Raw genomic sequence first — 23090 nt, forward strand, 5'->3', positions numbered from 1 at the left:
GAGATTAAAAGTCCAAAGTRATCATATGATTTACTGTGTTACAGATCTACAGAGAAATCTTGTCCTTGAAAAGAAGGAAAGATTTAAAAGGAATAAGGTTTTGGATGCAAGAAAGAGACAATGAAGTGTCAACAATTACATTTTAGGGATTTTTTTTCTTTGGATGTGGACCCTCTGTGTGTCGTGTAAGTGACTGGTAAGCAAAATAAATGATGAAGGTGTAAAAGATAAAATTCCTAATCTTCTTCTTCCAAGGCAACCACATTTTTAAAGTCAAAACCTGGACAGACATATCTTGAGTTATTAAAGACAGTGAAATTTTACTAGAAACAGGGGCTAAATAAAGTTTGGTTTCCAGCAGTCTAAAAGAGACAAAAAGGATGCTTTCTTTCTCCAAATAGAAATACCTCTACTATTTCCAAAAACGAATAAACAACTCTCCCCCCAAGAACAGGTTACCAAAAAGGAGCAGAAAGGGATATATGTTTATGACTCTTTCCTAGTTCTGTGGACCAATTCTTTTCATTCTATCTGTCCTTAAAAGCTCTCTCTCCTACTGCAAACTCCACTATATTTTTGATTCCTTTTTCTTTTCCTTTCTTTATTTGTCTTCACTTGAAATTTTCAACTTCCAGTCTTTTAAGTCAAAGTTTTCCTCATCATATCTATTCACTGTCCCTCATTTCCTATTTCCTATGTCACTTTATGATAAATCTATCACYATACAGTGGCATTGCCTTTCATCATTCTTTGCAGTTCACTAGCTCTTCAGTCATTCTTGCATTTCTCCTCCATCATGGTGCTTCTCACTAGCATCATTAGCAATAATGTACCTGTCTTTCACTGTAGCTTGTTCCTCTGAACTAAAGTCACAAATATGGACAGGTGCGTTTAAAAACTTTCTACTCAATCACTTTTCTGTTCAAACTGTTACAGTTTCCTGGACATCCCTACCAAACAAACAAACAAAACTCCACTCAACAGATGATTCAGTAAAGATAAGAGACTGCTTCTTAATTCTGCCCTCAGTGTCTTTAGCCTCTCCTTTGTGCTCACTGAAGAACCCCCAAACCATCATACTCACCAAACGTATAACATTAGGCCATAATATTAAAGATGATTATTTATTTATTCTTTCATCTCTCTGGATTAAAGATAGATAAATGTACAGTGTTAATATGGTAGACTCTTTTTCATCTTTTCTTGTATATAAATCTTAAAAAAGATAACATATATTACGGATTCTCTCATGGAAATACACTGATTTCTGGTTCTAAACTTCCTTTATTTCTTTATTAGTATTTATGACAGAACAATCTAAACATTATTAAATCAACTGCTTCTGCTTGTTCAAAAAATGACTCTGAAATAGTACATGATTCTTGGTTCTTGTGCTTCTTTTAAGTGAAATGTCTGTTGCTGATTTCAGTGCTACTATTCTAATATTTCAAGGTTTGGGAATGTTGTGAGAATTGGATCTAAAAATTTCAAGCCAACCATTCAGTCTATAGATGTACAAAAATGTCAGTAACTTTGGACTCTCATGCTTTTTTTCTTTTTTTTTTTTTGCAATACTGTTTGTATATTACTAACACTATGCATTACATGCAACTTTTCAATTATGAAGTGCTTAAATACATTTTTTCCCTCTCTTCTTCTCTTGCAAATAACTTTAAATCCTTCTGTGGATATAATAGCATAGAGGTACAGAGAGGTTAGACGCACTTCACTAGAAAGTTTTTTTTGCAGAAGATAGATGAGATGGCAGCTACAAGAACTGTAGCAAAGATTTGACAATGAACAAACTGACCTTGCTACACAAAATAAGAAAGCAATTTCTGTTTTATTGTGCTGAACACATTATCCAAAGGAATTACAGAATTAGTGCTAAGCAGCTCTGTTTTCATCTTCATCAACTCTGTTTTCTAGAAACATAAAACAGTGGCTCCGTAGATGAGTTCATACTTACTGCTCAGGTAAGCTGATTGTGGGGGTAAAGAGATAGAACAACATTTTGACATGAAGGAGAGCGACACTAAAGAAATGCACACTTAGGAAAGTACACTACTTCAGTACTAACCCTTCAACAGATGTTGTTTACAGAATCAATTAGCTTCAGTGAAAGCCTTATTTTAACTTGACTGTGTAAGAAGTCTGAATTAATGTAAGCTACAAGGTAATAGCCAGGCACAGATCTCTCTCCTGTAGCTCTTTGACTGGTCTCATACACTCAATCCTTGTAACTATGAAAGGAATCGTAAAGAAGCCACAGCTTATTCTTATCTTCAAGAATATATTGCAGAGTTATTAAAAAYGGTAAAACTTCTGTAAGACTACAGATGGAGCACTCAAATGATTTTGAAGTGTTTTGGTATTACTGATAGTGTTTAATTAACACCTAATAGTAGAGGGCAGAGGGTGTAGGAAGTCACACATGTAAATAGCACTTGAATAAACAAAGGTTGTAAGTCTTGTCATTTTCTCCTGCCTCATTTTTGCAGCCTACAATACCGGGAAGCAAAAGTAGCCCTCCATGTGGCTCTGCTGACCTGGATATTTTTTTTTTTTCCTAAGAATTACTCCTTATGTGATCTCTTACCAGGATGTAATGTTATGGAGTAAGCATTGCAAAGTAGTTTCTGTGCAATGCTTGTGATGCACACCCGAGATGGAAGCGCCTGGTACAATAATATCTACAGTCAAACATATTAGAAGCTGTACAGTAAAAGACATACAATGTGTCTTAACAGCTCATGAGATGCAAAGGGAATTATAATAAAACTGATACATTACTGGAAAAATGAAAGAGAGTTTCTGAGAAAGAAACATATTTAGGACTATTGCCAAGAAGTATTATGAAGGAAATGATAACAGCTAAAAAAGAATTCAAACCAAACAATTAAAGGATTTGAGACAGTAAAAGACATCCTCATGAACAAATTCTGGGGGGAAAAAAGAAGGATTATAAATGACAAACTTACAAAGAAGATTGCTACAGAATGTATATTTCAAAGGCATACAAAATGAGAGATGTAGAGGGCATCAATTTTGCCCCCACTTACTCCTTCTCACAGTAAGATGACAAAGTAAATGCAAAGGAATAAATCTGAAGATTTTTTTTTCTGTATTCTTTTGGCATATGTAAATCTAGGGGAATTTCCTGTCATGAAATGTAATTACAACAAGAATACCATCCATATATTCTTCCAAAAAGAAAATCGATACATGAATGGATGCAACTTGCTCAGGTGAACTAGGGGGTAAGGYTTCCCAATACCCAAAGTTTATTGAAGATAATCATAGGGAGTCATCTTGGACCTAGCATCTTGGACCATTATCATGACAGATGTTTATTCTCCAGCGTGCCTTTCTGTAAATGCATATTATTTATTTTCAACTGAAACTATAACAGTGGTCACCTCTGGTAATTCAAATATTACTAAGTAATTCAAAAATGATGTCATATTTTCATAAAAGTTGCTGCAAAAAAGACATATTATGCTTACTACTTTAGTGAGTCACTGTATTCTAGGCAAACCAGAAAGTTATTTTTTAACAATAATTGGCAAATGCAGATGTGAATGGTTTTTAATAATGAATACATACTTGACTGTTTAATAGTTGATGATTATCATTTTCAGAATCTGAGTTGGCTTCTGTATTTTATATGCCCACCATTAAGCAGGAGGAAGTTGGTAACTTTGCCTGCACTCTTTACCAACCAAGGCTGATCTGTATCACTTCAGTGCTTCATTATAGGCTTGTGATTCTTTTTAAAAATTCATTTCTAAATTATACTCTATCTATAAATTTACCCAGTTGCATCTTAAGTTTAGCTGATTTTGAGAATGCCTAAATTGACAGAGCTAGGAGTACTTCTGAGCTCTTTGGGCCAGAAATACTCAACTTGACTGAGTAAAACTCAAGCATGCTTCATCATTCTTCACTTCATCATCCTTTTTCCCTTCTCATTCCTGAATCTTGGTGTCCACGGGATGTAGCTTTGTGTCAGGGAGCAGCAGGAGTCAGCTTCTCTTCAAGGAAAGGCAAACTAGAAGCCAAGGATGACAACAGAGCAGACAGGGGCTAGGTCTGCAGCAACAAAGGGTGCCGTCCCACAGTACCCCAACAAGAAGGTCAGAACAGGTCTGGTGATGGTGACCAGGGTCAGCCACAGCTCAGTGATCGGCAAGCAAGCCTACAGTAGGTCCAAGGTAAGGCTACAAAGTCAAGCCAGCATTTCAAGGTCCAGATCAGCAAGACAGGAACAGGCACACGCATTTCTATAATGCAGCTCAGGCATGGACCAAGCACAAAGATCTAAGAATAAAAGCAGCTCCTGAACAAAGTGGGGGAGACTCCTAAGAAGGCTTCTTAAGGCTCTTGCTCACATAGCTCTGACTAAGTTATACAACCACACGTCAGAGCCAGCTTGAGCCTAGGAATGAGGTGAAAGAGGTTGCTGAACCTCTGCATCTCACTCAGTGCCCTGGTATCCTGCATGTATGGRATGAAAGAAAACCAGAGTGTGTTGTGGCCAAGTTCCTGATCTGCACGATGTCAGCGAGGAGTATGATAGTGCACCACTCTGTTCAGATGCAGCCAAAAATAACCACACAGATACAACATTCTTTAGATTTTGGTACAGCATTTACCCTAGTGAAACAACACACCAACTGAAAAATCAGCACTATATATTATCAATAAAAGCTTTAACAAATTTAAAATTAAATGGACAGATTACTCTCAAAACACACTTATCAGGAAGAATATTTCCAGAGCACTTCCGGAGGGATGGGTATTAGGCCTTTAGGAAATTTAACAAGGTGAGCTAAAAGTTCTAGCTTGCCTTAAATTCTCTGAACCTCAGGCCAGTCAAGGATGTCATTTGGTAGCGGCTGAGACAGATCAAGATGTTAGCACTTCTCTCTAAACATGTGACAGAGAGTATTGTGACTACCAGTACCTCAGACATACTAACATAACTGCATGCCTARTCACTCCCAAATCCAGTTCTATTGAAATGATCCAAGTTAGTACAAAGTCTTCTGGTTAAAGAGGTTAAATCGATCAGATGATTTTGACAAAACTGAAGTAACCTATCTCATCTGCAACTAGAACAGAATGCCTAATTATTTTACTCTTACCTAAAGAAATCTAGTGGGCTGTGATTTTATCAAAGAATGTAGCCAAGTATTTCAGAAATTATTTTAAGATTATGAATATCTAAGACATATAAGTGTTACCTTGAACTTGTCAATTTCTGATGCTGAGTTCCAATGACATAATTTCAACTTTAGAATTTGTGTATTGGATATATAGTATCCTGTTGTCAGATTACTGCTAGAATGCCACAACCTTTAAGAGCTTAATTTGGCAGCTTTTTGTCTGTTATTTATCTATGTTTCAGTGTCAGCAATGTATTCGTCAAGGCAAATAAATGTAATAAGCTCAGTAATTGAAACTTATTTCTATACTAACCTTTTACAACAGTTTCCTTATCACAGGTCATTAAGAAGAGTATGGGCCAATTTCAGATGGTATATAAAATACTCATTTGAAAACAAAGATTACTACAAGTCTCTTATCCCCATCCCCTAACATTTCCATGCAAAAGCTTTAGGGTTTACCCCTAGAGAAGGAGTTGCACGTGGAGGCTGAGTGGCAAAATGGCTTACAGCACTCTTTAATCTTTGTCCTCCTGCTCTGGTACTCACCTCACCCCTAGYTAAATCAGCTCAAAGACAGAAAGCAACTCATTTTTTCTTGGTAGGTTAGCTTTTTGCTGATTCAAGTAAACAAAATTCAGTCAGATCACATTTTGGGTATAACTAGTTAAGTTACTCAGGCCCTCCAAAAGCATCGCTAAGGAAAATAAAGTATGGACAGCATGTTTCAAGATATCTAATTTCTTTTCTACCTTTCTTGTAATGAGTTTTCTAAAAAGGCTGCCAGCTTAGTGAAAGGATTTGGCTCATGAAGGAGTTGGCTCCAATGAGCTGTTAGATTGGCTCAGCTTGTCCTGTGGGACTACACCCTTAAACATGCCACAYTGACAAATGTTCAGGAGCACAGGGCACTTTGGACAAAAAAAAGAAACAATTACTTATATTTGAAAACTGAAATGGCCTAACCCCAACAACATACTTAAAATTACCATTTTCGATTGCTGAGACTCACAGCTTTTCTTTACAGTAGAGGTCCCAAGGACCCCCTTAACACTAACCCAATAAAACCCAAAGCTCAGTTTATCTTTCTTGATGGGAAGGAAACTATATGCATTTAACTGGAACAAGTTTATTGTTGCTTCTCTTCCCTTAATTCCACTTTTCTCTGAAATCTAGCTRCATCAGCTAAGGTGAATTAGCATGTGGGTGTGAGAAAGAATGTCTGCAATATGTGAAAGACTCCATAAATTGGCTATCTGCCAGAGTAAATATGACACTGAAGTGAATGCTCCAGCAACAGTAAAGTCAGTATTCTTACTTCTGGATCCAAAATACCACAGCCATATGAAGCAAAGCACTGACCTGGCAAAAATTCCTTTTGATGGTTCAAATATATTTAAGAAAATTAGAAGCTTTAATTTTGCATCACTGCAGGTTATACTGGGTCATATATTTCCTACCTTTAAGCAGCTAGCATAAAGGTCTATAACTGCTGTAAGCTCTTTATTATATATTCTGGTTAACTCCATAAAAGTGCCACCATATGCATATCCTGATCCAGAAAAAAATCATATTGCTAAGAGAGCTGGTGGTGGAATACCAGTAAGGGCAGTCAAATTATAGTCTTAGAATACCTGCAAAAGCTCTGTAAATTCAGGTCAGCATCCCTTTGTCTGTGTGCAGAACAACTGTCTTTGGCCCAGGCAGAATCAATCAAGCTCTTAATATGCTCTTCCCAAGGAACCCACTGCAAATCAAGTAAAGAGGCAACAGCACAATCAGGAATACATGATACAGTGTATAAATATGGCATAGCTACTGGTAATACCTTTTACCTAATCCTGGGTTATTTTCAAATAAATATCTCAGTAAGCATTTGTCAGTCTGACAAATTTGACAGTCATATGAGATCTATGTGTGAAATATAACAATATACTTAAATTCCAAAGCCTTGTTTTTATGGACTACTTCTCTTTGCTCAGAAACAAAAGACATCTTGCTAATCATATCTTCACAACAGTATTCTACATTCAACCTTTTTTTTTCTGAGAAAAAAAAATAACATTTACTGTGCTAACCGATCGCTAAACTGAACCTYAGTCTGATCTTAAGATTAGATTTTATTTTTCAGCACTTATACTGGGAAGATCAGTAGGTATTTAGAGGATAATAGGACCCAGTCCCCCAACTGGAAAAAAAACATCGCTCAAACTAATGGTGCACTAAAGCACCGACTGCACAAAAACAAATGCCAATCTTGTTCTGAAACTGAAGTCTTGCCCTCTGGCCAAGTACCAAATGTGCTACCAGATGAGCGATACAGAGGCACTGAAGAGCAACATGAAAGAGTCAGATTGCACTGTATCACCTTCATATCCAAGGTTTTTGTGTGAGTTAAAAAAGCAAACAAACAAGTAAATCTTTATCTGGAAGCATGTAAATCTATTCATGTTTGCACAATGTGGAGCTTGAAAACACTCATGTAATGTTACATCTTTCAGCAGAAACCAGACATTTTCACTTTCTGCTAAAAGTATTTTTGTCAAAAAAACACTTGCCTCTAGGAATTTTGTTTTCATCTTGTTTTTAAGGTGAAAACTTTGCTGGCTTTAATTTAGTTTGAATACTATGAATAGACAATATACMTAGGATGTAAAAATAAAGACTGTTCAAACTACATGTTAAATATCAATGTAAGAAACACTAATAAATATTTATAAGAAATTCTGGATTTTTTAGATGAAAAAGAGAGTATGAAGATATGCCTTGAATAAACTGCCATGTATTTTAGACACATTAAGTTAGAAAAAAAAATGAACGCTTGCATGCACTTATGAGAGAAGCAGGTACACTTTTAACTATAATAATGTAACTTCTGGCACTGTATAGTAAATCAGGTTCCAGTTTTGCCATGGGATGCCATTACGTGAAGAAAGGAGTATTAGGAAGGCAGCCTGATTCTGAACTCCTGCTAACAAACTGTCCAAACCTTCCTAGTGCAGAGAGTTATCAAGGAAAAATGCTTTCTGTATAGGTTGGTTCAGAAAATGAAATGAACCATGTCAGCAAARCCATTATACGACAGTAGAACTGTATCTGCATTTGAGACTTGTCTAGAAGAGAAATGCCTTGAAAAATTTAACACCTGCAACCAACATAGCTACATCAGCAAAAATTTCTATTGCAGACCTGGTATAAAAGTTATGCCGTGCCTTTATCCTTTTAAAATATAGTCCTGTGTAAGCAGTACCATCCCAGAAGAAGCAGAATGTTCCCACAGTTGAAGTCCAAGGCCAGAACTGTAAAGACAATGATTTGAACTTCAGCTGTACCATGCTTTCCCTGAGACATCTTCCAGGTCACAAACTAATAAAAAGTGCAGGTAAGATTCCCTAGTTAGTGTAGAAATACGTATTTCCTAGGAGAAGTGTTACTGAAGCCAACAAAAACTTTAGGGATACTCACTTTGTAAGACTTGGCAAGATTGCTCTCTAATGTTAGTKCAAAAAACAATAGACTAAAAAGGAAAAACACTAAAAAGAAAAAAGACAAAATTGTAGCATCGCAGTGCTGAGGAGATACTTAGATTATAATAGGGCACAGTCTGAAATGGTAAGGAAATACCATTAGACAATTAATTAGATAATCAGACAAGTGTTTTCCAATTACCAGTGATACTATGCAAACAACAAAATCGAGGTCATTAAATTTCTTTTTGAATTCCACTTATAGTAAGCAAAAGATTTTTTTCTTAAACTATGTGTTGTGAAATTTCATTGTTTTCTTGTCCAGGGAAACAATTAATCTCTCTGCAAACTGTAGTCATCAGTTCACTGGCACAAAGTAACAATTCTCCACTACTGCAAAGCCAATAAAGGGCTTTATCTTACTTTGTATGCAGAAAAAATTGCTAGAGCCCCAGCCAAAGGTCTGAAATTCTTGTAGGAGAAAAGTGTAAGATTGCTAAGGAAAYGTTAATAAATTAACACTTTAATACAACCAATTTAAATTACATAATGCATTGTAGATGTAAAACTGAAGACAGTTATAATAACACACATTTGGACAATCTGCATTGAGAAAACAAGTTGTACTGGAGGCAAATAATCCACCAGTGCTTCATGTCAAACATATGCCCTTTGAAAGAAATACCCTTCTGATCCAATTGTGAAGGACTATTTAGAGAGAAATGACTATATAACTCTATCCCTATGYAAGCTAATAGTGTAGGACTGGCTTCGGAGGGAAGGAAATTGCTCAGATCTGGCCTAAAGTTATTATGTTTCTATGGATCCCAAAGCATCCACTGGTATCTTATTAAGAACATGCATTGAAAGGAAAGAGTTCTTTCCAGGATCAGTTTAGACCTCCCTTGGTAGCAGATACCGATGGAACAGGTACAGAGTGCTACTTGCAACCAGCTAGTTTGTCTAAATGTGTACTAAGGTTCTTCCTAGCCCTCATGAAACATACAGCTAATAATGTTTATGTTTTAGCCCACATGTAGCACACAGAAGTAACTCTTCACTTCCTGTACCAAGTAAGTACTATTCTGTGCTGTACACATTCTTAATTAGTCTGAATGAAGAAAAAAAAAAAAAAAAAAAAAAAAAAAAGAAGTGCTTATTTTTTGTTCAGGAGTAAAATCACTCTTGGACAATCATTCCTCTCTCTCCAGCTTGTAACTATCAAGGCCTGGACTGATTATTTCCTTGCTCCAGAGTCCATACAGTATTAGCAGATCAGTATCTGAAAAGTGGGGATCGAAGTGCCCCAAGTCAGGGGTCAAGGCGAATCTGTAAGGAAAATGGAACTGTTTTACACTGGTGAAAGAAACTTACAGTATCATGAGACTGGAAAACTTACAGTATCATGAGACTGCCATGCGTGGCAAAGCAGAGGAATGGAGTTATTTATGGAGGATGGATGGCCCACCCAGGTGGAAGCATCCTGGGCCAGTCTAGCTTCTGTAAAGTGCAGAGGTGCCAGCCCCAGGCCACCCTGACGGAGCCCCACCAGACCTCAACCCCACAGAGGTGTCCCAGGATGGGCAGCTCTGTGTCTGTGCTTCTCCCTCCCCACACAGCAGCATGAAGGTATTAGGCCCCTGGGACAGCACTCCTTAGAACAGATATATACCAAAGCTCTTGGTACCATTAGTGATGTCCCCTTCTTCCCCTCTTGGAGGAATTTTATCYTGCAGAGCAATTCCTTTTCCCCTTGCCCACTTTCTCCTTCAACTTTTTCTCGTTCCTGCTCCACTGCTTTCGGCTATGTGGGCCGGGGTCCACGGCGCCATCTTACGACGTGGCCCCTGGCAGGGCCAGGATCTGCCGCCTCTCCGAAGGGGGCCACGACAGGAGCTGCCCCGCGCGGCGGTGTCTGTGCTGCCGGCGCTTCTCAAGGGTAAACAACAGCGTCGTTTGAGCAGCCTTCGCCGTGCTGCCCTCCACATCTCAAGGAGACTTGGTGTAATATAAAATAGGCCACCAGTCTGGAAAAAGGGAGAAATCCAGCGTCCAGCCGCCCCACATGGCGGGAGGGCGCTTTGCCTCTCATCACGGGGGAGCCTGAAAGCAAAGGCGGACAGCTCGCCGGCTCCCTCTAGGCATCGCCGTCTCAAGAAAGGAGGAGGAGGAGGCGGCGGCTTTTCTTTTTTTCTTTTCTTTCCCTCCTCTCTCTCTTTTCCAGCCAGTAAAGAGTGTCTGCCCCTTTGAACTGCTGAGACAGAGCGTGCGGCTGCACACACCCGCACACWTACACACACGCACATACAGACRCCGGCTATAAATAAGTTAAGAGCCGGGCAGAGGGCGAGCAGTGTGCCTTCCCCGGCGGGCCAGGCAGCAGGGACCGCTGCCGCCGCCCGGAGCCTCCCTCGCGGCTCACCCGCCGGCCCGCAGCAGCGCCCTCGGTGCCATGGCGTGCGTGGAGCGCTGCCGGTGCTGCGCGGACAGCAGGCGGCACAGCAGCATCCTCTACAACATCCTCAAGAGCGAGGAGCAGGCGGCGTCGGAGCGGCGGCAGCCGGCGCCGGCGCCGGCGGGGCAGGGGCCGAGGCGGGGGCAGCCGGGCCGCGGCTGCTCGTGTGGCTCGCAGCGGCGGGTGGCCCTGAAGAGCCCGCAGGTGGCGTGCAAGGCGGCCTCGGCCGTGCTGGTGAAGACGCTGCGCTTCGTCCAGAACGTGCCCTGCTTCCAGGAGCTGCCCCTGGACGAGCAGCTGGTGCTGGTGCGCAGCTGCTGGGCGCCCCTGCTGGTGCTGGGGCTGGCGCAGGACCGGGTGCACTTCGAGACGGTGGAGAGCGCGGAGCCCAGCATGCTGCAGAGGATCCTCACCAACCGGCGCCACGGCGAGCAGCACCCGCCGCGGGGCCCGGCGCCGGCGCGGCAGCACCAGGGCCCCGGCGGCGGCCCGCACCTGCCCTCGGCCGGCGAGATTCAGGCCATCAAGGGCTTCTTGGCCAAGTGCTGGAGCCTGGATATCAGCACCAAGGAGTACGCTTACCTCAAGGGGACGGTGCTCTTCAACCCGGGTGAGTGACAACCTCAGGAAAGGCACGGGCGCTCCTCCGGAGGCCGGGCAGAGCTGTCCACGGCCCCCGGCGGAGGGAGGAGAGCGGGATAACGGGGACACATCCGCCCCCCCCAGCTAGGCTGGGCAGCCCTGGAGCTTTTCGCCAGGCACGGCGGAGCGGGAGGCAAAGTCTCACTCCCTCCCGACCGCCGCTCTGTGTGGGCGGGCCGGGGAGCCGTGGCGCCCGCCGCCTGGCCGTTAACGGCCGCGCAGCCTGGCGGTTACCGGCCGCGCCGTGCCCGTTAACGGCCGCGCCGTGCCCGTTAACGGCCGCGCCGCCCGGCCGTTAGCGGCCGCGCGGGGCTGAGGCGAGGTGATACCTGGAGAAGGGGCCCAGCAGCGGCCGCTACATCGGGGGTCTCGGGGGCTGGCACCTTCCACAGACCTTTGCTAATAGTAAAGCAAATCCGTGGCAATTGCTTAGGAAAAGTTAGAAGACAGCTGCTGCCCCCTGTTTGTTTCTGGCTAGCGTGCTTGGCGGTCACATCCTGTCAGATTTAACCTCTGTATCACAAGGCGTGTTGTAGATGTTGTGGCATCCTTCCTCTAGTAATGAATTACCATCTGTCTGTGGGTAGCGAATCTAAATATGCTTCCCCTGGGAGGCTTGCACACARTGGAAAGAAAACAAGACAAATCTCTAGGCTTTCAGGAATGATGTGAATAGATATGGAGGTGAGAGAGGTGCTTTCTTGGTCGTATGTGCTTAATTTATGATTTCTTTTTTGCCATCATCTCCTTCTGTAGAGACTTCCATAGGTATAGCTCTACCATGTGATTGTCATGTCAATTATTTACCTGAAATGCAGCTGACAAGTTGGATATGGCACTTCTTGATTAGTACATTCGCACTGTCAAATTATTAGATTGAAAATGAAAGATTCCGTACTCTCAGTCCTTCACTATCCTTAGTTTGGTTCACTAGTAAACTTTCTGTTATATATTAGAATTAGTACTTTTTGCTACTTGAAAGTTATCACAAAGATCCTTTAAACATGAATAATGCATTTTATAAAAGTCAACAAGTTAACAAATAAGTTCCTTTTATTATCTCTGCAATTTGCAGATTGCTTTTCTCATGGCAAAGGTATTTTGGACAGCATTCTTCAACTGAAGTTTCTATTTTATCAACTATTTTTTAAAACACTTATAGGAATGTTGTAAAACCTTGTATTTCAAATTTGCATAACAAAGAAGAATATTGAATGTCCAGAACAACAACATGATAAGATTTTAAACTGCAAAAATTTGGCACGTTCATTCTGCATACAAAAAATCCTCTAGCTGTTTTATTTGCTTCACTGCTTGTGTGATAAACATAATCTGTAAGCTGTTAGCTGTTATTCTTTAAGAGTTGTTTTATAGATTAAACTTCTGTAAACAATATAATTTATCTTTCCCTCTTTTACTTTCAGATCTACCTGGACTGCAGTGTACACAGTATATCGAAGGACTGCAGAGGGAAGCACAACAAGCTCTAAATGAACATGTCAGACTCATTCACAGAGGTGATGAAGCCAGATTTGCCAAGCTGAATGTTGTTCTATCCTTGTTAAGATCTATTAATGCTAATGTGATTGCTGAACTGTTCTTTAGGCCTATCATTGGTGCTGTGAACATGGATGATATGCTTTTGGAAATGCTTTGTGCAAAATTATAAAGGCTTGTAAAATAATGAAAATAAATTTAATGAAAAGGAAGCCCTAGAGGAGAATAGTGTAAAGTACTGTAAATAAACTAACTTATTGTTTTTACATAGATAGTATTTTTGTATTCAATAATAAAATATTCTTTATGTTCTGAAACTTAATTTTTATTAAACATACATTTTTTGGAATAAGATTACAGTCATCAAAATAAGCTTTAAAATTGTTAAGAATGTTCATTTCCAAAGTGGATTGACTATTCTTTTATCATGTCTCTGAATAAAGATCACACTTACTATATTGTACTTTTAAGGTGAGTAATCCCTGCTTTTTCAAAATAAACWTTAGTCTAGGTTTACATTTTAAACATGTGGGCATACAGAAGGAGGAATAAGCTATTTACTTTGYGTATTTCCATAATATTAGAGTAGGATACTATAATCACAGTTCAGCTCATAGTTCAAATACTAGCTCTGTCAAAGGCTTTCTGCAGTTAGTGAACTGCTTCTACAGACTGGTACTAATGGAATTCGAGACTAATTGAAACTTGAAGTGACTTTATTATTACCTCAAATACTTGTGATAAAACATTCTATTCAACACATTTTGGGCTCCAGAAGAACAAAGTAACTGTATTCACCAAAATGAAATAAGCAGATGAAGATAACTTTAAAAATTTCCAAACAGCAAATGTGAAAAAAGGTCATGAAAACTTTGTTTGCTTTTTTCTCTAGCATTTACTGAGATTTCAAGAGCCAGATTCTTCAAACTATTTATCCTCAAAGAAATGCAAAATTATTTCACAAAAATACGATGTACCACTGGTACATATTTGTCAGCTAGCATGGACATGTCTTATTGAAGTACCAGGCTTACAAATTCATTTCCTTTTTTTTTTCTTGCCTTAGACCTGATCTTTTTTTCTAAAGCAATCGTACTTGAAAAAGTTGTGTCTGTGCTTGTGTTGAAAAAAATCCTCCTTTAAAAATAGGGGGATTTGTTTCATGGTTTTCCTTTCTCTGCATCCAGCTTTCTGGCATTTCGCCTGGTGAGTATCTTTTAAAAATGAGGAGAGACAAGTAAGTGATAAGTGTTCCCAAAGTAAAAGATARCAGTTAACTATGTTCGTTCACATGTATGTTAACCATTAGCAATCAGCRGTGTTTTTTAAAACACAGTTAATATAGCTGAGGCAGTCATTCTCCTTAACTGAAGGTGTGCTGGGGAGTGAGGGAAGAGTTTGAAGTGTTTTCTTTTGCTGCCACCTTGCGCAAAGGATAATCACAGCTCCTATATTTAGGTAAGGACAGGGGACTCTTGTTATGAACTTACTTGTATGTGGATAAAATTAGTGGAAATAGCTGCACAGGTTGTCAAACTTTTCCAAGAGGACAAATTCTCCCATAAGTATTACCACTAAGATTTGTATTGCCGTAGCAACAAGGATCTCATCATATACTAGGACACCATCACTGAATAAAGAAAACAAAGCAAAAAACCACAACCATCATCCTGAAAATCACTAGCATAGCTTAAATGCACAGTCTTTTGGTGCCCATGTAACTCTGGGTAGTGTCTTCTGAGGAGCTCCTCACAAATTCCAAAGCACAAAAAGTCTTTAAATAAAACACTTCCCTACTGGTCCAGACTAGACCATAAAAGATAGAGGTCTTAATTCACGTTTTTATGTACAGACACACACACACACACACACACACACACACATCAGAGATATATATCTTTTCCCCAAAACATGAAACCTGATGAAAGATTTAAGAAGTGGTTAGAAGCAGGTGATGATTCTTGGGTAAGGACTGAAAAAAATCAACAGCCTCAACTTAAAACAGCTTCATATGACACTTATAATTTCTTAATATGCATTTGCTGTTCAGATATAGTGGAAATAATTCCATTTTCTTCTCTGCAATGAGTGGCAGAAGAGACTCTTTGGCAGTACTCCTAACAATGAATTTTAATAGCTGAACCTTGGTCACAGGCAAGGATTTTCAGCTGAAGTCACCTTGAGACAAACAGGAGTTTAGATCTATTGCACAGCTCAAAACACAAGTTTTCATGACTCAGGTGGACCTACTTTAATCTGCAGGTTTGATAAGCAGGAATATCCCTCTCTGAACACATTCTGTATTCTGCTCAATTTTCTGAAGTTGTCATGAAAAATATTGCTTCTGTACACAATGAATCTACCTTGAACTTGCTGTACTTTCTCGTTTTTCTCTTGGACCAGCAATACTGTTAGCCATTTAACTATTGTCTATTCAAATGGAAGCACCAGGGAACAGTAAGTAGGACTTCTGAATGCACAGATCAGTTTGTCAAGGCTTTTTGTGGAGGTGTGGCAAAAAAGTGTCTCCTCATAGGTSAGAGGAACCGAAATGCCAGAGCAGGAAATTAAAAAAAAGACTTAGAGGAGTRGTCAAAATAAAAACCTAAAGATCCAAACAGGAATGGGAGAGAGAAGAGTGGAGCAGAGTGGAGAAGGCTGTGATTTTGCTGTGGAGACTGTGCCAAGATCTGACTGGAAGCAGATGGGGGAGAGACTAATTCACAAGACARGCCAGTGCTTTTGCAAAAGGGCACAAAAAATATTTGCAGAGTGGGAAAGACTCTACYTTCTTCACTAACCCTCCAGAGCTGGATGACCTGTTTTATCATGACATGCCACAYACATGGCTCATGTGGATGCTGAGACTGAGGCACTCTGTACAGGCAGGCAATTTCTGATGTAGGTAGTTTTCTTACTTCACCACTCATAGCTCTGGGAGAATTGGTGTGAAAGGCACAGTAGCCCTCACAGTCAGAGCAGCAATACACCTCATTTCTCACAGTCCTATGCCTAGTACCATAAGTCCAGGAAACTCCTCAGCTGTATCCGACAACCCACTCTAATAACACTAGAAAAGCAGGGCAGCAATCGGCAGCACTGGTGGAGGAGGTATGGTCTCCCTGGTGAAGAATGGGGCAATGAGGTGCTCCTTGCCTGCATTTGCTACAGGGTGTAAAAGGAGGGACTCCAGAGCAGGACTGTCTTACATCCTTTTGAATGATCTGTTGGCGGAAAGGAGCACTGTGTTATAGCAAAGAGATTTCAGGAAGAAATTAAACATAGATTTATATGGTGTTACCAGCGGAGAGACAGCAAGAGAAAGCAAGGCAGGTAAAGCAGGGAAGGGATTTAAAACAAAAGAAGTAGGTGCATGAGGAAAGTGCAGCTGACAGGCGAATTTCAAGGAAGTCAGCACAAGATTGGGACTTATCGGCAAATCAGAAACAACAGCCAGCATTTGACCCTACACATGGGATTTGAACTGCTAGAGGGTGCTAGAGGGAGCTCTGAGGTGTTCAAGAACCTTCTCATGGCTTTTAGAGKCATTAGGCACCTGCTGGAGGACCACACAGTCAGGTAGCCTGCACACAGATTTTGGACCTATAAAGGAGAAGCTGTCTATTTGCATGTAGGTTTTTTTCTCATAGTCTGAAATGTACCAGTAAAGACTATTCTCCTGTCCAGATATTGACACAATTTCTGAGATTTTTAAAGCTTTTTCTCTATTTGCTCCCTATCCTTAACATTCTGGGCAGGAATCTTCTCGTGAGCACATTTTTTCAACCCTCCTGTATGTTACAGACATTTTAACTAAAAGCAGCCTCCCAGGCAATGTAATTCTGCCATCCTTCTAAAGACTGTCTCAGCTAGGCAGAACTGATGCTGCACAAAAAAAACCACCATTTCCACCTACCTCAACACAGAAGCCCCTTACTCCTACTCAGGATTGTAATAGCAGCAACAGTCAGCTTCTAATCACAAATGCCATTCGACGGAGGTTACTACTGTGAGATACCTTTTCTCTGAAGAGATCTGAGAAAGGCTAAGTTAGAGACAACCTGYATTTTTAGTTAACATGGTTATTAGTGTTTCTTTTAGATTAGAGAAAGCATGGCATTTATTTGTAATCTTTGTCTTTCAATTTTAATATATAATCTTTGTTTATGCAGCCTTTCTAATAGTTTATTTTARACTTTCTTTGCAGCAGTTTGCAGTTGTAGACCATGAACACTGTAATTGCCTAATGAGCAATAACTGCTCCGAAAGATGTTGTGCTGCAACTAAAATGCTCTTTTTGAAATGGCCTTATAGACTTACTTGAATCTGCTATGCTGTCAGTCATTTTCATCTCTCCCTTCAAAAATAGAACTTCTTCCTCTAGTGGACCTTCTGGGCACTGCAATAAACAGGAAAAACAAAAATTTAAAAAAAGAAACAAACCAGAAAGGCAGTCAGTGAGCTTGTTTTCTTTCATTGACAAAAATCCTGAACAGTGCAAGTAAATATTATACCAATTTTTATACTATTTTGAATCTGAAGTATACACAATTCAATAGCTGAAACAGCTAAAAAGACTTGGAGAGGAACTTTCATAAAAATGTCCTAAAATCAACAAACTCTCTGAGAAAATGGGCTATAGTTTACTAGCTGGCATCATAGGCGAATCTACAAATCCTTTGCATTGTTGATATAAATCAATAGTCATTTCGTGGCTTATGTCAGCAGTGAAATTGGCCCAGACTCTTTTAGATWTTCACACTTTGTCTAGACTTAGGTAAATAATCATACAAATGTTTATACAGGCACACATGGTATACAGACACCTTTTCTTCTGTGTATACTTATGTTATTTACTGATGCTATACATAAGGAAAATGACATTACTTTCAGTTTCAGAAAAAAAGAATCTGTCCTTTCATTTTATGTTASCCCTCACTATTTTATCGCTTAGGGTGAATTTCATCTTGCTTAAACTGAGCTGTCTAAAAGTTAGATATCTAGTCTAATCGGGGCATCTAGACTCCATCTGGAGTGAATGGAAAAACGCAAACACCTCCAGATGGCATTTTATCTGAGCATACCTACTTTAGGACAGAGTCACAGATTCATACTTCGTACAGTAAGGCTAGATAACTAGTACAGATTATACACTAAACTGTCAATCACTAAACTTAGACAAAGTGAAACCTGTAGCCTTTGCAGTCATCCTCACTTCTGGATAAGCTATAACCATCTTTTGCCAGCTGAGAGTGTAGTCGAGCTTCTCATGTATGCACGGGCTGCATGCACACATGCGTACAGACATAAATGTATGTAGCAAATCATAGCAGGACAATACGTATCTTCTTTGTTCAATGGGGTAGACTAAGAATAATAACAAAAGAAAAGTTAGTAAAGTTCGTCTCATGATTTGTGAGGCCTGTAAGAGTAGAAATAGAGAGGTATTTAGAAAGGAAACTTCCATCCACACGACAACTTTTGTGCAAAGATCAACTGGGCCCACTGTTTCAGGTTTTAAGTACACAACTCGTATGTATGAAATTTAAAATTGAATAAGCTCACTAAACTTCAACCATTTTTGGAAGAAAGAGCTATTTTTGTCTAATCCGACAGATCTTGAAGGCTCCCTTTATTATTTTGGACACTGAAGTGAGCATGTAGGACTGRCTATGCTTAGGGTAAGTAGCCAGATTGATCAATGCTGGAGCAAGGATGCTTTTTTTCCCCCTCCTCTCTCTTTTCATCTTCTCTTTACCAGATCAAGAAGCCAAAGGAGTAGATAGGACTCAGTGAAAATAGTTACATCTCAGCACACAGCAATCATCAGCGTAGTACTTGTTCTCCAAGGATTCTGGTGCTCCAAGGACCCCAAATTGGAAATGTTCTTCAGGGACGACATCTCCTAGGAAGCTGGGAAGCAATGTTATATTTCTAGTGTCTGGAGTGAGTAAATGAAAACCCTCCTTCTCAGTCAGTTAATTCTCAGATGAAGAGAAAAGAGAAAAAYATGTTGCAAGTGGGATCTGCGCATGAACATCAGCTGTTCCCCCAAAGTATGGGGTTGGTGAGAAGCATTTATGACCTATACTGTATGAGTCATTTTTATATAATTTCTAGACGAGCTAAATCACAAAAAAATGAGGGAGATTGTGGGAATGATAGCTTGGAGGGATCTGATAAACAAGTCCTAAAGYTTATTTAGTTACCTTAACTCATCTAGTAAGTTGACTTGCAATAGCTCTTTCCTATCAMTTTTGTGACATTTGTGAAGGGAAACCTCTTTTACTGACATTTGCTATGGACAAATTATTGCAGCCCAGTTAACATGAAGCAACTCATTAAACTGAAGTAACTGGATTGTGTGCCTAACCTTTAAAAGATACTTAATTGGAATCAGTGGGAACTGGCTATATGATATAGAAAACCTGCTCAGAAACACCTCAGGCATTAAAACTGCAGATCAGTTAGTAGAGTGGGGAATGTTTCCAAGCGCCTGTGCCTGGATGCACACCCTGACTACATCCTGGATCTGCTTTGGCATGAGACTGAAGTGTGTATGTGCCAGCAGTTTCTCTCTTCAGTTATCTCTGACCTCCTCTTTGTCTCACAAGACTTAGGTTTTTGCAGGAAGGAAATCAGATACGTGGGCTGAAAGTGAATTACTGACTGCAAGAAGAATCCAGGACACTTGGACTTAATATCATCTCAATGTTTCTTCAATATAAGGCAATAGGAAGGYAATTCAACAGAGAGAACCATTTTTCTAACTGTTATTTTATTACAGAATGGTAAAGKTGACAAGAAAAAAAATGAAGAGAAGCAGTAAAGTTGAGATAGGTTATAAATTATAGTAGTTGTATATTTTATTCTTCTAAATAGTCATATGGCTGGAAGGGATTTCAGGAGGTCATGTAATCCATCTCCCTATCTTGGCAGGATGAATTATATATTATGTCATATTTGACAAGTGCTTGTCTAACCTGTTTTTAAAGGTTTCAGTGATGGCGTCTCCAAGACATCCCCATTCAGTCTATTTCTGTATGTCACTAACCTTAGGAAGTTGCCTGGATAGCTAAGATGATTTTTTCGTGTTGTAATATAAACCCATGTTTTCTTAACTTATTCACCAACTGCATGGAAAAACTTTTAGGTAATAGCGTCTGGTGTATTTTAAGGCTATTATTCTTTAACATTGTTTTGTGGAAAATTATTTACCTGAATTCTTTCAACTGCTCATGTTTTCTAGATCTCTTACTCTCCTCTGGACTTCTTTCCTGAATATCTCCTACTGGAATGGAAAAATACTTATGGATAATATTCCTCTATAATCCATTTATCACATTTTGCCATATTTTTTAAAAACTTTACAGTGAATCCTTTATAGATAATATATATTTTTTCTTAATTCTTTTATATCAGTTTACCACCTTCCTATAGTCAGTAATAGAGTTAAAATATATTTTCCAGCTGTAGTTCTAAACATTTTACATAGACATTAATGACATTTTGGCAAATCAGAACACTTTTCTAATCTCATAGTTGCAGTATTTAATGTTAAATGGAAAYATATTTGAAATAACTCTTGGATTTCTTCTTTCAAGGCAGTCTTGACACTTGTGAAATTTCAAAACTAGACTGGTCAAAACACTTAGAAATATCCTAGAGGGACTGTTCTTAAACTGTCAGTGTGGGAGGGTAAGCTGAGTGGATGGGTAATCTTCAGTGCCTAATTGCCTCGAGTCTATGAAATGTGCTGCGTTATATCAGTTCATTACAATATCAGCATGTGCCATTGTCTCAATGACCATTATCATGTTTTCCTGAGAGAAATAGGTTCCACTTAACAGTGGATTTTAATTTACTTCTTTAAACTGTCTTAAAAAATAGATGAGAAAGAAAATGAGAAAAAGAACCAAGCATTTATGTAACATAGCAGTTCCAGTGGAATTAGTATGCAGAGAGTATGAAAAGAAAACAGCTAATCTCTTGTTTGCAACATGCTCAAAGAAGAATGCCTTACATCAAAAGTTAAACACTATCATTACTGCAGACCTTTTACTTCACAAATAGCACAAGCTTTTATACATCAGAAGTTTTGCTAGAGAAGAGGAAAAATAAAAAATGAGAAAGATTAAAGGAGCATATGATGGTTGTTATAGAACCTGGCAAATTCTGCATCACAGCAGGTCTCTTCTCTCTGTGTCTGCTGTGCCATATTTTGTCAAAGGCAGCTCCCGAATGTGGTGAAGGAAACGTTAACATTTCTAATCTTGGAAATACGCGGTGGTGCCATCTCAATTTCATCAAAATCCTGTAATAAAAAGCATCCAGAAGACTTCGTCTCGTGAGAGCTCAGTGAAACGCAAATGTTGCTGCTCTGTATTTTCCTAGAGCCCCCCCTCGACTCCTTTCACAGAGTCTGGGCTTCTCATAATCCCATCACCATCTCTAATAGCTGCCTGCCATTTCCATCAATATTTTGCTCTTCACCAACATCATTTAACACCACGTGTTTCTGTACATTAAACTAGCTAAAATTAAGGCAGTAGTAAAATATCATTGCTGTGACTGGGGAAGAAAAAATGATACTGTTCATGCGTATCCTAAGAAATGAGGAAAAATAAAGTACTGAAGCCTATTTCAGCACTTCCTTACAGAAAAGTAGAAAAGGCACAATCCAAAAGTCAAGGGAATTACACTAATCAATATTCACCTTGTGCCTGTGAAAGAGGGATTGGGAGCCATGCTGATATTATCAAAAGCTTTCTTTCTTGCTCRTGTACTTTTCAATAATAGGCTTATATTTTTTCTCTCTTGAGACTGGAATAGCCAATTAAGGTTTTTAAACATCTATGGATTTTTTTCAGTAATCTGCACTGTGAATATTAATCACTTTTTGCACCTTCCAGTGCTGCTTCCTGAAAATCAGAATTTCTTAGTTATTATATTCTATTATATCCTTATTTTTTTCTTGAAATCTGATTTCTTTTGATCTTTTATTAAAATATTATTTGTTCCTTAGTTTAAATGGCTTTCTGGCTCAAAATGTTTTGTGTATGAATAGTGGTATGGCACAATGTTTCCTTTTGAACAGCACTTTCCAATACACATATACAATCAAATTTTATGCATCTAAGCAAGTTCTCTTTAATGCACCTACTTTACTGTTGAGAAGAGCAATCACTGATTACACAGGCAGTTTTGAAAGTTAGATTTACAAGGAATTTTTTTTTACTAAATATGGTACCTTGGGAAATCTTCTTCTTCCATTTAGAACCCAGTTCTGTATGATCTTTTATAATCTAAAATTTTAATGGGAGAATAGTATTAAGATGTATTGTTCTGTTCAACTGGTTTCAGTTGAAAATTTATATGAATTATGACTACTTATGATTGAGGATCTCGTGGCTGTCATGATGACCTGTGGATTCTTGAGGTAGGCATTACTTTTGACAAGTGAAATAAATCTGTGCTATCTGTGCTACCAAAGAAAAGGACTGTTTTCAAGAAGCTAATCAGAACATCTGCTCAGACACATTAAAAACTGAGGTTCATTCAGTTTTTTTGTCTTGTAAACATATTGACTGAAAATAAACTATGGGAGGAGTAGCTATGGGATAAAGAAAAAGAAATAACCTATCCTAAGCAGCTGACTTCTGAGGCAAATTTGATATCTTGTCTGATTTTCTTTTAGTTATACAGCTATAGATGTTGTAATGGTTATAGATATAATTTACATGTTAGGCTGCTTTACCTCCTGTCTATCATCATATAGAAAAGATTTTTTTTCTCTACTGCTTTAAAAGGTGCAGGATGACARCTCTCTCAAATGAATTCTGGTAGATCATAGATTATTTC

At 39.2% G+C, this 23090-nt stretch overlaps 1 protein-coding gene across 1 annotated transcript; it reads left to right on the forward strand.

The window, feature by feature from the left end:
- The first annotated feature begins 11004 nt into the window (after positions 1-11004).
- Positions 11005-13568, forward strand: NR0B1 (nuclear receptor subfamily 0 group B member 1). Its single transcript, XM_085319429.1, has 2 exons — positions 11005-11700; positions 13157-13568. The coding sequence occupies exons 1-2, from the start codon at positions 11088-11090 to the stop codon at positions 13399-13401; spliced, it is 858 nt and encodes a 285-aa protein (XP_085175555.1). The 5' UTR covers positions 11005-11087; the 3' UTR covers positions 13402-13568.
- Positions 13569-23090: the final 9522 nt, after the last annotated feature.

This window comes from Rhea americana, unplaced genomic scaffold, assembly GCF_003343005.1.
Source record: "Rhea americana isolate MKP2758 unplaced genomic scaffold, rheAme1 scaffold_59, whole genome shotgun sequence".
Taxonomy (NCBI): Eukaryota; Metazoa; Chordata; class Aves; order Rheiformes; family Rheidae; genus Rhea; species Rhea americana.